We start from the raw sequence: 16,797 nt of genomic DNA on the forward strand, positions 1-16,797 counted from the left end.
CATCATATGCCAAGAAGTCTGCCAAGCTGGCATACGTTATTGCATTCAGTCTCTGCAGAGCTTTACAAGATGTGCGCTATTATTATTATTATTCATTTTCCAGGTAAGAGAATTATCACCGTCTTCCTGCTATTCACTCCAACAGCACAACCAAGTGCATTGTTGCTGTTGACATGGCAGCACTTGAAAGTTGAAGAAGTCATCCAATGGGGCCTTTGATACCAAACCAGCTGGGAAGAGTAACCTACCAGACACTGGGAGGTCTCGACTTCAAAATGCAATTCAAGGGGCGCCTGGGTGGCTCAGTGGGTTAAGTGTCTGACTCTTGATTTCGACATAGGTCATGATCTCACAGTCATGGGATCGAGCCCTGAATTGGGCTCCACTCTGGGCATGCAGCCTGCTTGAGACTCTCTCTCCTTCCCCTTCTGCCACTACCCCTGCTAAAAATATAATCAAAGTTTTTTTTTTAAAGCATCAAAATGCAGTTCAGGATATATTAGGAAGGAGAATGGAAATGAAGTCTGCCAGGAAGCATACATATTGACAATACAGTCACTAATTTTGCCCGTGTTATTTTGATATATATGACATATAAAAAACATTTATATCTATATATAAAACATGTATATAAATATAAATATAATATATATATTTCACTGTGTGAAATTGTTTCCTTCTCTGTGCCTTTATTATTTTACACCTGGCTGCTTGCATTGATTCTTTTGTCTCAGTTATATGCTTCTAAACTGTTTATAAGTATGTGAGGCTGGTTCCTTGCTCATCACTTTGATGGGCTCCACATGGGTTTTCCATCATGGTTTTGGAGAAGCAACTGACTGATGTGAATGGCATCAACTGCCACCCAGAGGCAAAAGATGCTAATTTCAGAGAAAGTTTCTAGAAGCATCTCTAGAACCAAGAGTACCATACCCATTGTGGCTATCATGATACTAAATGTTACCGTGACTTTTCTCCTAGTTTCTTCCTGTATGTAGGTGCCAGTGTAATAGCATGTTGTCCAGACTTTCATTTCGGCAAGAACGGGAAGCAGAGTAATGAGTTATGCTAATCATGTAACCTTATCTACACCAACATGATCCTTAGGATGTCTTGCCATGCTGGAGATGCTCTAGGCCTGCACTGTGTCCCATGGAAGCCACTAGACCCTGTGGCTATTGAGTACTTGACAGGTGGCTAGTGTGAAGAAAAACTGGATTTTACATTTTATTGAATTTTAATTCATTCAAATGTAACTAGCCACACGGGGTCAGCTGTAATGGACAGCATAGCCCTGCACAATCAAGAAACAAGAAGTTAAAGCCTTAAAAATAAATTCAGTCAGTCAGATGGCTGCTTGGACTGCAGAATACCAAACAGCCTTTCATCACATTTGCTAATATTTTATCTTCACAGTCACAGCAGTTAGGTAGGCAGTATCTTAAGATTTTGGACACCTTTGACCAAGGGCTACACCCTCTCCTACCTTCAGTGATGAGGTTTTCTCTGCCTATTAAGACTCCCCCAGTACCTCCACACCAACCACCCACCCCCTTGCTTTGTTTTTCCTCCCTGGCTCTCCTTCTACCATCTCTGTCTTTATTAATGAGCTCATTGCCTTTCCTTCCCCCGTAAGAATCACGCCCTACTAGGGCACTGAGTTTTGTCTGCTTTTCTTACTACTGAGTCCCAGATCCACATTAGGCTCTCAGGGTATATTCAGTAATGTCGAGTGAGTGAATGAACGAATGAACAAATGAACGAACGATCCAGCAGTTCTTTCCTTGTCCCTGTTCTTTTGTTCTGGCATTTGGGGGAAGGAAAAGCAGTTTGGAAAGAGCACACGGGTCCACTCAGAGCCTCTTACTCTTGTCCTTTTAGCAGACAGATGACGCAGCACCAACGGATGGCCAGCCCCAGACACAACCTTCCGAAAACTCAGAAAACAAGTCCCAGCCCAAACGGCTGCACGTCTCCAACATCCCCTTCCGGTTCCGAGACCCGGACCTCCGACAAATGTTTGGCGTAAGTAGCGCGTTTCTCCTCTGCAGTGTCTGCTCTGGGGTCCCCAGAGCCCTTTCCTCATGTAAGTTCTGAGGGTGAGATGTGGGCGTAGTGGGGAGAGAGGCCTTTTAGATCCTAGTCTGTAGTTCTGTTTTGGCCAGAATCTCTTTATGATTTCAGTATAAACTTCTTTGTCTATGTTCACCATGATCCCACTTTGCCAAATTACTTCTAATTAGTAATGGGCAAGTCAAATGGAAAATGAGCTTCTAGATAAAATAGCATTGAAAGAAGCCCACTGATGATCCTGAATCAAGTGGCCCAGGACCCTGCATCACAGCCGACATAAACCTCTTGTGTCTTTTTGGTTCTTCTCTCTCTGGTACTTGCCAAGTTAACATGACATATTCCTGCATATACGTCACTCTTTCCCAGGCACTGCGCATTTGGATTTCAGATGCAGCGTTAGAGAATAATTAGTTCTGCATAAAGCTTCATTAAAAAGCAAAACAAAAAAAGCTAAAGACATCTAAGTCTGACTTGCAACCTTCCGTACACATTCTCCTGGAGTCAGTGATGGGAACTGAGGTCCTTACCGCGATGTTACCCCCACAGATGACAGCCTTGCCCAGGCATCGTGATTGAAATGCAGAGCAGGGTGGAAGCGACCGCCAGCCTAGAGAAAATAAATGATAGGGTTGCTTCCTCGGGGGACAGCATGACTCTCCTCTTTCTGGATGAAATCTTGCAGTGTCCACCTTGAAAAGGAATGAGTTAGCCATGTCTTTGGGCTCAATTCCATCAAAGGATAAAACTCTTGACAGGACTTAGATAACCTTAGTTTGTTGTTATTGTTGTTGTTGTTTTTGCAAATGTACTCAGCCTGTCTGTTCATGACATCCATCCCAGTATTGATAGGAAGTTTCTGTGGATTCCATGAACAGAACTACACCCTTAGTATTTGACTTAGAGGAAAGGTTGACTGCTTGGAGTTTCTTCTTCTACGAGTTCGTGGAGGGATGCAAATATTACAGAGGAATAAAGAGGCCAAACTTGAATGCCTAACCCCAGGCAGAGTGGACCTTACACACACATACCCCCATATAAAGGGGAACTCCCACTTATCACTCCACGACAGTGGGGTTAGCTTGCTTGCGCCTTTTATTTCTTTAACATGCATGATGTTTATCAAGTACGCATCTGACACAAAGGCAGAGCAAGCGTCCTAATATTCAGATACCCAGACTTGAATCCTGACATTTCAGAGGAAAAGGTCAGCTTCTGCACTTTTATCTCCCTCGTTTGGTAATAACCTTGAGTTGAGCCCTCTAACTCTTGCAGAGTCGAGATACCCTCGGGCACTCTCAGGTCAAAGATGACTTTGAAAAGTGCAGAGCATTCAAAGTGAAAGTGGAGGTTAAGTGTGTGTAAAGCAGTGAGACTAGGTTTGAATGATGGCAGCCAGAGGAATTAGATTCTTTCGCCACATCAGGTTAGAAAGTCTTGCTCTGTGGTCCATCTTCCTTCGTCAGGTGTCACTGGGATGTTGGCTTTGAATCTGGCCCTCTTAATGACCATCCTGGTGCTCTTTTAGAGTGTCACTCACTGCAGCCCACCCCTGCGGGTGCACTTCTCTCCCTGGTCTTTTCTGTTATCTTGAACATCACCAGAGGACTACACAGCCAAGTCAGAGATGTACTGGAAAAATCCACAGCTGGAACTCCCAAAGAAAGCATCCTGCCTGCATGGGTTTCTGAGCCTCTGTGGTCTCACAGGGCCAGGGCAAGTGGCGCAGAGCAAAGTCTTGCCAAACATCAAACACACTACCAGTTGTCAAACTATGATCCCAATCTACTGGTTTCAGAGCCAGTGTTTATAAAAGTCAAACATTTTAAGCAACTGACAAGACATCGTCAACTTGACAAGATGATAGATATGCTTAGTATCAATTAAGAAAATGCAGCATGCCTTCAGTAATATTGAAATTAATTTTGCTCATCACAGACAGCATCTGTGCTCCTTTGAAAAGTACGCAAGACTTTTTTTTTTTTTTTTTTAGGAGTTTCGGCTATAAAAATGTCCGGGCACATACGGATTCCTGGATTCTTTGTAATAATGCTGAGGCCTCCTTGGTTTACAACCACTGTTCTAAAGAACTGGAACTTCAGTGCTAAAACCTGCTCTTCCTCAGCCAAACATTGGTGGTAGCAAACCCATTCTGGTTATATGACACACTTAGTGGCTTGAATCACAGTGAAAGGCTTCTGTATACATTCTGATTGGCTCCCCACATTCCACTTGGGAGAATTAAGTGTGGTTTCTTCTTTGAGGTCGTAGTTACTGTAAGATATCACATTTTGATTCCACTCAAGTCTTTTCCAAGTCATCTGGACGTGGGATCTCTTTTCGCTTTTTATTGCTCTATTTTGTCTTTGTTCCTTCACTTTGACAGGGGCTAGAATGGGAGTGACTGCACAGAAAATCCTCTCCAAGATTTTTGGGCTTTTCTCCTTTGTCTCTTTTGTTAAGTGCAGCCATGAGGATTTGAAGCCAAAACCAAAACAAGACAAAAAAGGAAGCACCTTTCTCAAACTGCCTAAAACCTGGCCGTGTTCATAACAACTTTGGTGACCATTAATAATTCAGCCGTGAGGTTTTCAACTTCTGCAGGCCTGATGGTTGCTGCAGGAGCCTCACATTTTGTTTTTAATTTGTGGCTTCAGGGCCTGTTCGTCGTGATTCTGGTTACCTTTTATCCACCAAGTACTTCAGTACTTGATAGTCTTTATTTCTTCCTCCTTTGGATGAATTTGTTCTAGTGTTTGGCATTTAAGTCTTCTAACTATTCAGATTTTCTTTCTTTTCTTTTTTCTTTTCTTCCTTCTTGATTTCCTTCCTCCTTCTTTCCTTTCTCCTTCCTTCCTTCTTTCATTCATTTATTCATTCTTTCCTCCTTTCTTCCTTTCTCCCTCCATTTCTTTTTCTTTCTTTCTGTCTGTCTTTCTTTCTGTCTGTCTTTCTTTCTGTCTTTCTGCCCTTCTGTCATTCTTTCTGTCTTTCTCTCTTTCTCTCTCTCTCTCTTTCTCTCTTTGATAGAACATTCTTTGGTCAAGAAGCTCTATGGCCACCGTGGAGCCAGTTGAGACCAAACACCAGTTGGGGCCCAGGTAGAACAGATCCAGGCTGCTTCATTCTTGAGCTCTGTCCTTATGTCAGGGAGTATTCATGAGAGTGCCCTTCCTTTATGTTTGAAATGTTGATGATCCCATGAAAGAAACGTGTGGATTTCTAGCAAATTGATTATAATGGCTTGCTCTTGAACAGAATTATTCTGTAGCCTAACATATAAAAGTGTTACACATATCTAGGTTTTGAGTGAGAGAGGTAGTTATAATACATCCAGACCACTGACAGGACACATTCCATCATAGGACTGTTTTCAGAAATAACTCCTCATGGAGTATAGGATTCAGATTTGCCCAATACCCTTGCTGATGGCACAGCCTTGTTTTTGTTATCAAAATACAAACCTTCTGCGCATGATACACGATCTACTGAAATCACTCATTATTGTCACCCAAAAATAGACCACATGACTTTCAGAACATGCAAAAGAAGTTTTCACAGTCCCCTCTTTATAATAAAATAGAGATGCCTGCCCCTTTAGTGTTCTGCCAAGTTCCGTGCACCATGCTGTTAGAAGCTGTGAAGCCTTTTTTTTTTTTTTTTTTTTGNTTTATGCATTCCAGACATGAAACCAACCCTAAGAAAACTGAGATGGTGCCTTTACTTAGCCTCTGTGTGCACTCTTTGAACTAACCTTTACTTTCATGTTTTATGCTGTAACTGTTGAAGATCGTTCACGGTTTTTCAGGGAAATATTATATGATCTGAGAATGTCTAAACATGAATGGTACGTATCTGCCCCAGTGCATGCCTGTAAGTTGCCGGATCTTGTTCTTGATACAGCTGTTGAGATGCCTTGCGTGGATTCGTAGTTGTGGGATGCGGCTAACCACGGGTGTTGAGCAGACAAGTGCGAGTTAATGTCTGCGAGTGAGCCGTGTCTGTTTAAACTGAACATGTGCCAGCTGTGTTTACATCATTAGTACCAAACTTCCCAATTAAACTGTTGATACTATAAATATAGTATGCAACTGTCTTTGAAACAGGGCTCACACCAGTATTCTTGCTGCTCGCTTTGCTGGCTCTGAGAATCACCCACCCAATAGCAACCGCCAGAGAGGCAAACATTTGAGACCATTTCAGGGCATATGGTGTCATTGTTTCATTTAGGGAATGACACATGCTAGGATTACTTCGTGATCAGTTGGTTCTGTCTCAACCAGTTCTTATTTTAAAGGGAGTGTTTTCATGTTGACTGCTTAGAGAATGTTCCGTAGATGACATTTGCTTCGTGGTTTTGGAAGGAATCCTTTTCAAGCTTCCCTGCTCATAAATATGTGTGCTTTCATGCTCTTAGGCCTGAAATAAATATGATAGTGTCTGTGTGGACTGAATATTCGAAGGAGGTTATATCAAAATCACTGCTTCTGAGGCGTTCACACGCGGGAGGAGTTTTTACTATAAAATTCAGCTCCCCTTTCAGTGGCAAATCCTGCATTTCCCAAACCTGAAAGTTTTCTTCTTCTATTTTTAACAACTTTCTCTGCCCAAATCTAGGGCACAGAAAATGCTCTGTAGAAGAACATTCTCTTGACCAAAAGGAAATTAGAGTGTCCATCAATTGCAGGGTGAGTTACCTGTGAGTTTCTTGGTACTTCTGTCTCACCTGCTGGCAGCGTAGTCCTCCCCTGCCCTCCCCCAGCGCAGGGGCTTCTTGGTTTCCTCCTAGCCCCCTCCTTCTCCGGGAAGAAGAGGACCAGTCCGCTCCACAAGACAGACTCAATGCGTGGTCCCCTGACCGCCTGCGTATCCTGAGGGGTGGGCACATTTCCATGGCATCGCTTTGGATTCCCTTTTTCTCAAAAAACTGCTATTATTTGAAGGTTTTGGGCTCTTTCTCTTCAACTGGAGTGTGCATTTTTTTCCTGTCTTTCCAAGGAAGGTAGGTTTATTTGCATATTGCAGAGGATGGCCTCTGTATGTTTCCAGTAATTTTGTTCTCAAATCTCAGTAGCGCCCTCTTGCCACTTATTCTCGGGCCCCCCGGCATCCTGTGAACAGTGGTCTGAGGAGTTGTCTCCACTTCTCTGTGTTCTTATCCTTGGTTCCGTTTCTGTGCCTCCCAACCACTGTGTCCTCTGCGACATGGAGGCTGCTTGATGCTTTCTACCCCGGGGAAAGAGACAGAACACAGAATCTCCCACGGCAACAAAGGGTGCAATAAAAATCTAGGCTACAGAAGCAAATTGAATAATACAAAAGCTCAAAATAAAGGAAGGAGAGGATGGAATTTTACTTCGTGTGGTTCTATTTATTTTTTAATCACTGAAAGGAGCGCTCGCTCTTATTCTGCATCAGGGTAAATTTCCCATCATACTTCTGCTGGGCCACGTCGCATACTTTCACAACACTCTCTCCCACCTGCATACTCAAAAAAAAAAAAAAAAAGCACTGTACTTCATCCAAGCTAAGAAAAAGGAAGGGACTCCAATGTCAAGAGGAAAAGATCTTGGACTAGCAGATGCTTCTGGTTTCAGGGTCTACGTTCCCTTCTTTTTAAAACTATGAATCACCAATTGTTTGATGTGCACCTCTCCCGAGGACTATGAGATTTAGCAAATAAAGGAAAACCCAAAATAACAATAGTTTAGTTTGAATTTTAGATAACATACTTTATTAAGTATAGGTATGTCTTAAATATTGCAGGGGATGTAATTATCCTGAAAAATTTGAAATTTAAATTTAACTAGGCATCTGCCAGTTATTTGGCTGCCGTATTTGTAATCTGAAACCGTGTTTCCAGGCTTGAATATGTCAAGTTGTTTTCACTTCTTATAGAGTCTTTTCCTGCTAATTGTCTAAAATCTATTTGTTTGTTTAACAACATAGGGAATCATCTTGAGAGAAGTACATTTCAGCCTGAGGGCTAATCACAACTATTCTGGTGTCTTGATTGTGATGGATGTCCACATGGAGGATCTTGCTTTTATCTGTTTGCACTTAACTTCTCTTCCATGGCCTGGCTGTTCCTCTGGCTTCTGCTGGGGCCAATGGCCACAATCCTCACCATCAGATTCTGCTTGGATATTTTACTATGAAAACCACACCTCATCGAGGAGGTTTCTCTCAGTGGCTAGTGGAGTAGAGTAGCCTAAGAGGATCAGTTTACATACAAGCCAGTTTTCATTTGTGCTGCTCAGTGCCTGGGAAAGTTATTGCACACACATAAAAAAAAAAAAAAAAAAAAAAAATTAACTAACACTTGACTATACATTTTGTCACAGGCAAGTGCTATACCCTCTCACGTGGTGGGGTACCCAGCAAGACAGAAATCTGTCTGTGGCTCCACTTTCTCTTGGTTCAAGCACATCTCTAAGGATAAAAGAACCTAAAATGTCTATCCTTGATATTAAAAGAGAACAACAACAACAAAAAAAAACCTCTGACTTGGGTTGCAGTTACCAATGTGCATAGTATGATTTACTCCATTTCTCTTGCTTATAAAACATTTCTATTTCTTTGCAGCAATTTGGTAAAATCTTAGATGTTGAAATTATTTTTAATGAGCGAGGCTCAAAGGTAAGCGATTTAATTTACTTCAGGATTGTTTAGCTTATTTTTAAACGTTTGCTATGCATCATGGAAAACAACTGCACTGGTTTAATTAGCACATTGTGAAAATGCACTTGAGTGGGAATTCCTTTAGAGACCTCCTCCAGGTTCCAAAATGGTGGGAAATACATTGGGTTCAGTGTAAATGTATAAGGGGGTAATTTAAAAGTGCTGTTTTATACCTATCTATCTAACTATGTATCTATCTATATATAAATATATCAAGTTTCCAGAGGAAAATTACCCATGCTTAAAAAATAATGTTGTTGCTACATTTTTGTTTTTCAGTGATAATTATGTTCTTTATATTAAAAAGTGAGTTGATAGTCTCATGCGCAGGTAAATATGTGATTATTCTGTATTAATAAAGTGCAGTTATTTTCCTGGGTTGTAGGGGAGAAAATTTCACATACACCAACCTTTTGAATATAATTGTATTCCTTAGTATGTTTACCACTCCACATTTTGCAATTTGCCATTGCTTTGAATTCTTCCCCTGTAGCAGACCAATTTGTAAGTAGATTTTCCTAGAGCTAAGAGTGTTAGTAAAAGTTGGGGGTTATATGGAAAGGCACTTTTCAGCATGGAAATATGTTGTGGGGGGAAAAAGGCCCATGTCTCTTGATGTATCCCCTGTATCAGTCAGTTGTCATCGAAATGCAATCCCCACAGCAGCAGCACTTAGGAACTTACTAGAAATGCAAATTCACAGGGTCCAACCCAGCCATAATCAGACACTCAAAACTGGAGCCCAGCAATCCGTGTTTTATGCAACCTTCCAGGCCTGTCGTTAAAGTTATAAACACTGTGTTTTCCCTGTCTTAGACAAATGCCAGCACTTCATCTGAATGCAAACTGCCCCTTTGGCCACTGGTGTTTTATGGTGGCTATTGTGCCCTCATTCCACCTGCACTCACAGAAAATTCTGGGGCTTTCTTAGAATCTCTCTTGAGGAAAACAGAGCATTCGGCATTGGCAACAGGTATCTGAGCAGTAACGGTCCTAGGAAAGGACTCAGAGATTGACCCCAGCAGCCAGAAAGTGACCCCTTTTCATAGCTCTGCCTTGTTTCCAGAGTGCCAATACCCAAGCTCTTGGGAATTCTAAAACTCCCTTCTTACATCTCCAGACTATGAATGTGGATAGTGGAACAAATTGCTTACCAGATACAGAGAGATACTGGAGTTAACCCCATAGCTTTCTTTACCAGGCGACTTGGGACAAGTCAGTATCCAGGAGGGTTGTGAGAAGAGCTGATTTTTTTCTAAGGGGGCAATGCCAGCTCTCCTGGGCCAAGGACACTTCCCTCCCACAAAGCAAGCATTTGAATGTATTATTCCCTGGGCAGTCTGCATGCTTTCCTTCCTGAATAGGATGCTGCAGATAGCTGTGAGGGAAGAAAATCCAGTATGCTCCTCTGTGTAGCCAAAATGATGTTGCCACATGCCAGGTGAGGAGAAAAAAAAAAAAGGATCAATTCATTATACTCTCTGGTTCTGCTGGTTCAGGGACCTTATTCCTCCATAGTTTTGGATATGTTTGTCAGTCTTACAAGATATCAGTAGTGGGGGTGCATCTGGGTGGTTCAGTCAGTTAAGCTTGTGGGTCTTGAGTTTAAGCCCCGCATTGGGCTCTGTGCTGACAGCTCAGAGCCTGGAGCTGCTTCAGATCCTGTGTTTCCATGTCTGTCTCTGACCCTCTCCTGCTCACGCTTTATTTCTTTCTCTCTCAAAACTGAATAAACATTTAAAAAATTAAGAAATATATATATCAGTGGTAGAACCTTTAGGATGGGAGAAACGTAAGTTAACTTTCTGCTTCTTGTATGAAAATCAGGATAGGGGTCGTTTCTGTACCTGCAGTGCAAAGTGCATTAAGAAAAAACGTGCCCAGGGGCACTCAGGTGGCTCAGTCCCTAGAACCTGTGACTCCTAATCTCAGGGTTGTGAGTTTGAGCCCCACATTGGGTGTAGAGATTACTCAGAAATAAAATCTTTGAAAACAGAAAGAAAAGAAGAAAATGGGGGCGCCCGGGTGGCTTAGTCGGTTAAGCGTCCGACTTTCGCTTAGGTCATGATCTCGCGGTTCGTGGGTTCGAGCCCCGCGTCGGGCTCTGTGCTGACTGCCAGCTCAGAGCCTGGAGCCTGTTTCAGTCTGTGACTCCCTCTCTCTCTGACCCTCCCCTGCTCACGCTGTCTCTGTCTCTGTCTCTCTCTCTCCTAGAAATAAATAAAAATATTTTTTAAAAAAATGTGCGCAGCCTAATCCTTTTCACTCTGGCATGATATATTCCTGGCAAAATCCTAGAAGATGGCCTGGAATGTTAGCCAACTTTCTTCTAATCCTGAGTCTGTAACACTACCGCTTTTAAAGATTATTTTTTTAACATATATTTAATTTATATTTTGTTTTGTAACATTTGCCAGTTGGAAAAAGCTACTTAATTCCTTTCAAGAGCTGTTTTGGGACATTAGAAGAATATCGTTTGCTATTTTGAAAGTACAGTGGAGGTACTATTTTTAATACATCCTCCATCATTGCCATGATTAGCCTGTCTCTGGGGCTTTAGCAATGAAGACCATTTAAGTTTGCTGCATCCAGAGACTGACTTTGTGAACCCGCTTTTTTCTTTTGATTAGGAGACATCAAAAAATAGCCTCTCTGGGTGGGAATGCTTCCTCGGAAAGAACCCGTCTTGCAGGTGCTGACTGGAGTGTCATCCAGACAGTCCTTTGGGGCACCTGCTAAATAGGGACAGCAGCTCACACGGGGACATTTTTCATACTGGCATTCTCTTCCACAGGAAAGGGTCCTATTTAAAGGAACATTTCCATTTAAATAGTTGAGGAACCTGAACCATTGTGAGGACCTCATTCTCATTATTTGGTGCAGGAGAAGCAGCTGGGGAAGTGGGTGGGCCCTTAAGAGTGAGGAGCTCATCTTCTGGCCATTCTCTTTGGAGACGGTCCCTGAGGCAGGTCATGCAGTGCTCAGTGAGTACAGTTGTGTGTCTGGAGTATTTGGGGTGTGTGTGTGTGTGTGTGTGTGTGTGTGTGTGTGTGTACGTACGTGTACCCTGTACAAACACAGGCAGTGCCTATGTTATCCTGAGAGTGTAGAGTGTAAATAATAAATAGTTTATGTATATATACATGGATAGCAAGTATACAGGGAAACCACATTTTAAAAAGATGGGCCAGACTTTAAAATGAGAATTTGATACCATGCAGGGGTGAGAGATCCTATAATTAATTTTTTTTTTCCTTTTAGGAGATTTAAAAAATATTTTGGTTAGCTCTAAAATAGAGTATTTGAGGGATACAGCCAGTGAGAGCTACTTCCTTTTTTTTAAATGTTTATTATTTTGAGAGAGAGAGAGAGAGAGAGAGAGCCGGGGAAGGGCAGAGAGACAGGGAGAGAGAGAAAACCAAGCAGGCTTTGCACTGTCAGCATGGAGCTTGACATGGGACTTGAACCCACGAACCGTGAGATCATGACCTGAGCCAGAACCAAGAGTTGGACCCTTAACTGACTGAGCCACCACGTGCCCCTAGCTACTTCTTAATATACATAGGAAATATACAGTCTGATCTTTGATTCTGTAGATACCTGTGAGGACTGGTTCCATTCCAGGTACAAGAAAACAGGTGAATCCATGATGAGGGAGACAGAAGTGCTTCCTGTCCTCATAGGTTTTCCTGAGTAGTTGGAATGGGAGGCACCCAGGCGCAGTACTGCAGGCTGTACTCTTTAGCAGGCAAGCAGCTGGTGAGCGGCTGCTGAGAAGCCAAACAGGCAGAGCAGTATTGTTAGGAGTGGGAAAGCTTCTGGGAAGAAGGGACATTTAATTTCCCAGGGAAGGGAAGGCGGTAGGTCAGGTGGTCTTCCCGGGAGAAGGAGCTGCATGTGCGTTGGTGGGTGGGAAGAAGTGAGATGTGAAACTCTTAGTCCCACAGGAAAATGAATCTCTAGACTGGTATCAGTGGCCCTCCTCTTTGCACCAGCAACTAGAGGAATTGGATTTTCATGTAAGATGAAAAAAACAGTGCCCTCTTCAGCCCTGCGTGCTTCAGAGCCTCTATTGAAGGTGCAACATGTTATATTTGCATCAATACAAAAACGGAAGGTATCACCTAACCATATACCTCAAAACCAAAACAGAAAAATAACTAGGATATGGGAAGGTCCAAATTCATAATTCACAAAAGACTTTTTTTTTTAAAGCTTTTTTTGTTTGTTTTTTGAGAGAGAGAGAGACAGTGAGCAGGGGAAGGGCAAAGAGAGAGGGAGACAGAACCCCAAGCAGGTTCTGTGATGTCACCACTGAGCCCGATGTGGAGCTGAACTCAGGAACCGTGAGATCATGACCTGAGAGGAAACCAAGAGTCAAACACTTAACCTACTGAGCCACCCAGGCGCCCCAGATTCACAAACTGTGACTTTAAACATGTCACACTGGCCTTGGAACCCATCTTGGGAGACCCCTTATCATGCACACGTTGCCAGGTCTCTTCAGCAGCTTTGTGCCTTCTCTCGGCTGCAGCCCTCTACTGAGGTGAGCCCTGGGGTCAGTGCCTGTCCTCCGACAAAGACAACCTGCTCCACTCTGCGGGGCCCCGTGCCCTTGAAATCTTCCAGGGCTCCACAGCCAGCAGTGCGACCCCCTCCCATGTTCTCAGGCCAAGTCCAGAATGTGCTTCTGGTGTCTCCCCTTTTTAAGGCTGAGATAAAAATATTCAGAATGTTTTAAAGAGATCCAAGTTGTGGCTTCCTTGAGATAGAATTATGACCCTGAGCCAAGTTAAAAGAAGTAGCCTCAGCACTGGTCGCAGACCTGCCCAGCACCTGCACTTGGCAGAGAGGGTACCTGAGAACCTCCAGGTCACTGACATCTCTCCCCAGATGAGAATTCCAACAATATTTTGGCCCAAGGAGGCCATATCACTTCTTGCCTTGTGGGGAGGTATGACTATCCAATGGATAAGGAAACTTTAAACCAACTTTCTAGAATCTTAACTAGTCGTCTCAGCAGCTAGAAGGAAGAAGTATTGAGAACCTCAAGTTAAAAAACAAAAAAAAGAGAAAGAGATGTTTATCCAAAAATGAGAGTAAGAATAAGAATCCATATATTTAATATCTTACTTCAAGACAAACGGAGAACTTGGGAATATAGTGAACCGCTTGCTTTGTAGTTTATGAATTTTCCATGGGGTTCTAAACCTATTTCTAGCTCCATCTTTGTGTCTTCCTGCCACTCATAGTGCTGATTTTAGGCCAGTCTAGTCTACCTTGGGGTCAGATGAGAATCATGATGACGTGATTCTTTGGGATGACGTTTGGCAGGTGGGTCGAATGTTTCATTTCACTAGGTGCTGTGATGCTAGTGACTGGTACCCGCGGATAGCAATGAGGCCACAGAAACCTCCATCAGACTGTGCATTTTCTTTGCTTGCTAGGGAGAGAATTTCCTCTGCTTCAGCCAGCGTCCTCACTGCCCTTTTCTGTTAGATATATGACATTCTGTGACAGCTAGATGGTTAGGTTTTGAAGGGAGGAAGTGGACATTACCGTAAAATAAGGGCTGTACCCCGGCACCTCAGATCCAAATAACCAAGTCAGATAGATGTCCCCCTCCCAAACTCACTCCTCTCCAAAGGCTGTGCACTGTAATTGCGCAACCTAATGTTCTACCTCAACGATCCAAAACTTTCCTTTGAGGGCGCCTGGTGATAGGAGAGGCTATGGAAATTTAGTTGCTGCACCACACAGTAGCTTTTTCAACAAACAGATTTCTGGGCTCCACTATGGGGTTCTGATCCAATAGGTAGAAGCCCTCTCAGGAATCTACATGTTTAATACGCTGTGGTCCCCAGTTCCTTTCATTGTGCAGCCAAGTTTGGGACCCACTGACCAAGAGTCAGAGCCATTAATAGAGCAAACCCCCCAAATTTTGTCTTTAGTCCTTTGAAGGGTTGTTATTTCAAAACTGATCAGTTAGCCAGTCTATGTGGATACCTAATGTGAGCATAGCACCAGTGAGGTATGAGACCAAGCAGTCCATAACAGAGTTATGGAACATAAAGTCTTCTGTTGATCAAATAATCCAGACCTGTCCTAATCATAGATCCTCACTGTGGGAAATATTATAAAAGATTCTTCATTCCAGTCCTCCAAAGTAAAGCTGCTTATTTTTTTCTCTATTGAATTCTGACAAATAACATTTAATTTAACTTGAGTCCATCCACAGCTGGTATCTTCTACCAACGAGCCCACATTGACGTTGGAAAGTTCTCACTCAGGCAGACCTTGGGGCAAATACCCTAAGCTTTGGAAATCACTTTAGCAACCTAGTGAGGGGTTGAGAATTAGCACCAGTGGGTTAGGATAACTTGTTATTTATAATTACTGTGTATTTTATTAATGACACTGAACATCAGACTGCCCCAGTTAAACTTAAAACCAGCCTGTCCCCTTACGAACATTTACCCAATCACAAATAGGAATCCCAACACACTGCATTGTCTCACCCGGTTTACACTGTGAGAACCAGAACGAGTTGGGCAAATTTACACTGGAATGGTTTCAAAAGGTTGGTGTATATTTCTGAACAAGATGTACAAATATTTTTAGGGGTTTTAAAAATAATGTGTCATATTTTCTGTACTCTTCTTAGGAACAGTGTCAGTGAAGGAAAAAAAGGTGGATTTTGACAATGTGACGTTTAGTGGGGTTGTTTTTCGAGGCTGAAATATTGAAGCAAAATATGCCAATGGCAAAGTAGAGGGTCTAATTTGTTACCTATCAGTAAGAGAGGAAGTGCCTAGAGTGTTATTGTGAATAACGTTCTATTAACAAAAGCTTCTGTATTTTTCTACCTGTTGATTTCAGAGATGAATGTCAAGATAATGTGTTAGAACGTTATAATATGTATATATACATTTCCCTTTTCGGTTAATGAAGTATCCTGGAAAGTTAACAGATTTAGAAGGATATATATTTTTGAGGTGGGGTGGGGGAGGTAATTAATATAAAAAAAGTTACTTGAACTGTTTGCATTGTTATTAATCAATTGATGTTTATTTCAATTCATTTCATGTGATTTTTGTTTATTAGATCAAAGAGTTTAAGATTTATTATAAAAAAAGGTCTTTCCTTTTTTTTAGGCTTCTAATTTTTATTTTTGAGAAGTAAAGGCTGTAAACTTGACAAATTTGAATAACCCTAAAACTGCATGAAGAAGAGATGTTCTTAAAACCACACGGCATGACTCTGTAGGCAATGTTAGAAGATTTTGGCATTCATTGTTGAATTTCGTGCACACGTTTTATTTTATTTTATTCTTAATTTGCATGTCCAGAAAGCACTTCCTTTTTTTTTTTTTTTTTACCCCCCCCCCCCCCCCCCTTTTTTTCTTTTTTTTCTTTTTTTTCCCNNNNCGGCCCCTCCCGTTATTTCATTTTCTTCTCTGTGAAGACACTGTAAATTGATTTGGATCTCATTTCCTTTCTGTTAGAGTTATTTTCTTCTGTAGTGTCATGTAGAGAGGTATCTTTGGTATCCTTCTTTGAATACTTCAGGGGTTACAGATCACGGGTGACAGAAAAAAAAAATCTCGTTCACATGTGTCGCTTACTTATTGCACACCTTCGTATCCTTATAATTTCTCTAATTTGCATGTTACAGAACTGAAGCCAGGACAAGCAATAGAACTTAAAGCGAGAGAACGTTCCGCAGTGGTCGTTGACTGGAATAATAATCTGCATGTTGTTTTCCCTCTTCCCTCCTGCATGCAGGGATTTGGTTTCGTAACTTTCGAAAATAGTGCCGATGCGGACAGGGCGAGGGAGAAATTACACGGCACCGTGGTAGAGGGCCGTAAAATCGAGGTGCATGTCCAAAATATTTTCCTTTTCATCTTTTTCATAAATGTCTGCTTCGCGCTCATTCGTCGTGCCAGATGCATCACTGTGTTTTGTATGTGCCCCTGTCCCCTTCTCACTGTTTATATTTATATATATATATTTATATTTATATTTATATATAAAAAGGAAAACT

At 42.1% G+C, this 16,797-nt stretch overlaps 1 protein-coding gene across 1 annotated transcript in view; it reads left to right on the forward strand.

Annotated features, from left to right (window-relative positions):
- Positions 1 to 16,797, forward strand: part of RBFOX1 (RNA binding fox-1 homolog 1) — a 1,463,629-nt gene that overhangs the window by 1,337,279 nt on the left and 109,553 nt on the right. Inside the window, exons 8-10 of the mRNA XM_077773235.1 lie at positions 1,882 to 2,025; positions 8,656 to 8,709; positions 16,536 to 16,628. Coding sequence (XP_077629361.1) covers positions 1,882 to 2,025; positions 8,656 to 8,709; positions 16,536 to 16,628 — 291 coding nt within the window. The remainder of the gene's footprint in view (positions 1 to 1,881; positions 2,026 to 8,655; positions 8,710 to 16,535; positions 16,629 to 16,797) is intronic.

The sequence above is a fragment of the Crocuta crocuta genome, unplaced genomic scaffold (assembly GCF_008692635.1).
Source record: "Crocuta crocuta isolate KB4526 unplaced genomic scaffold, BGI_CrCroc_1.0 scaffold16, whole genome shotgun sequence".
NCBI classification, from domain to species: domain Eukaryota; kingdom Metazoa; phylum Chordata; class Mammalia; order Carnivora; family Hyaenidae; genus Crocuta; species Crocuta crocuta.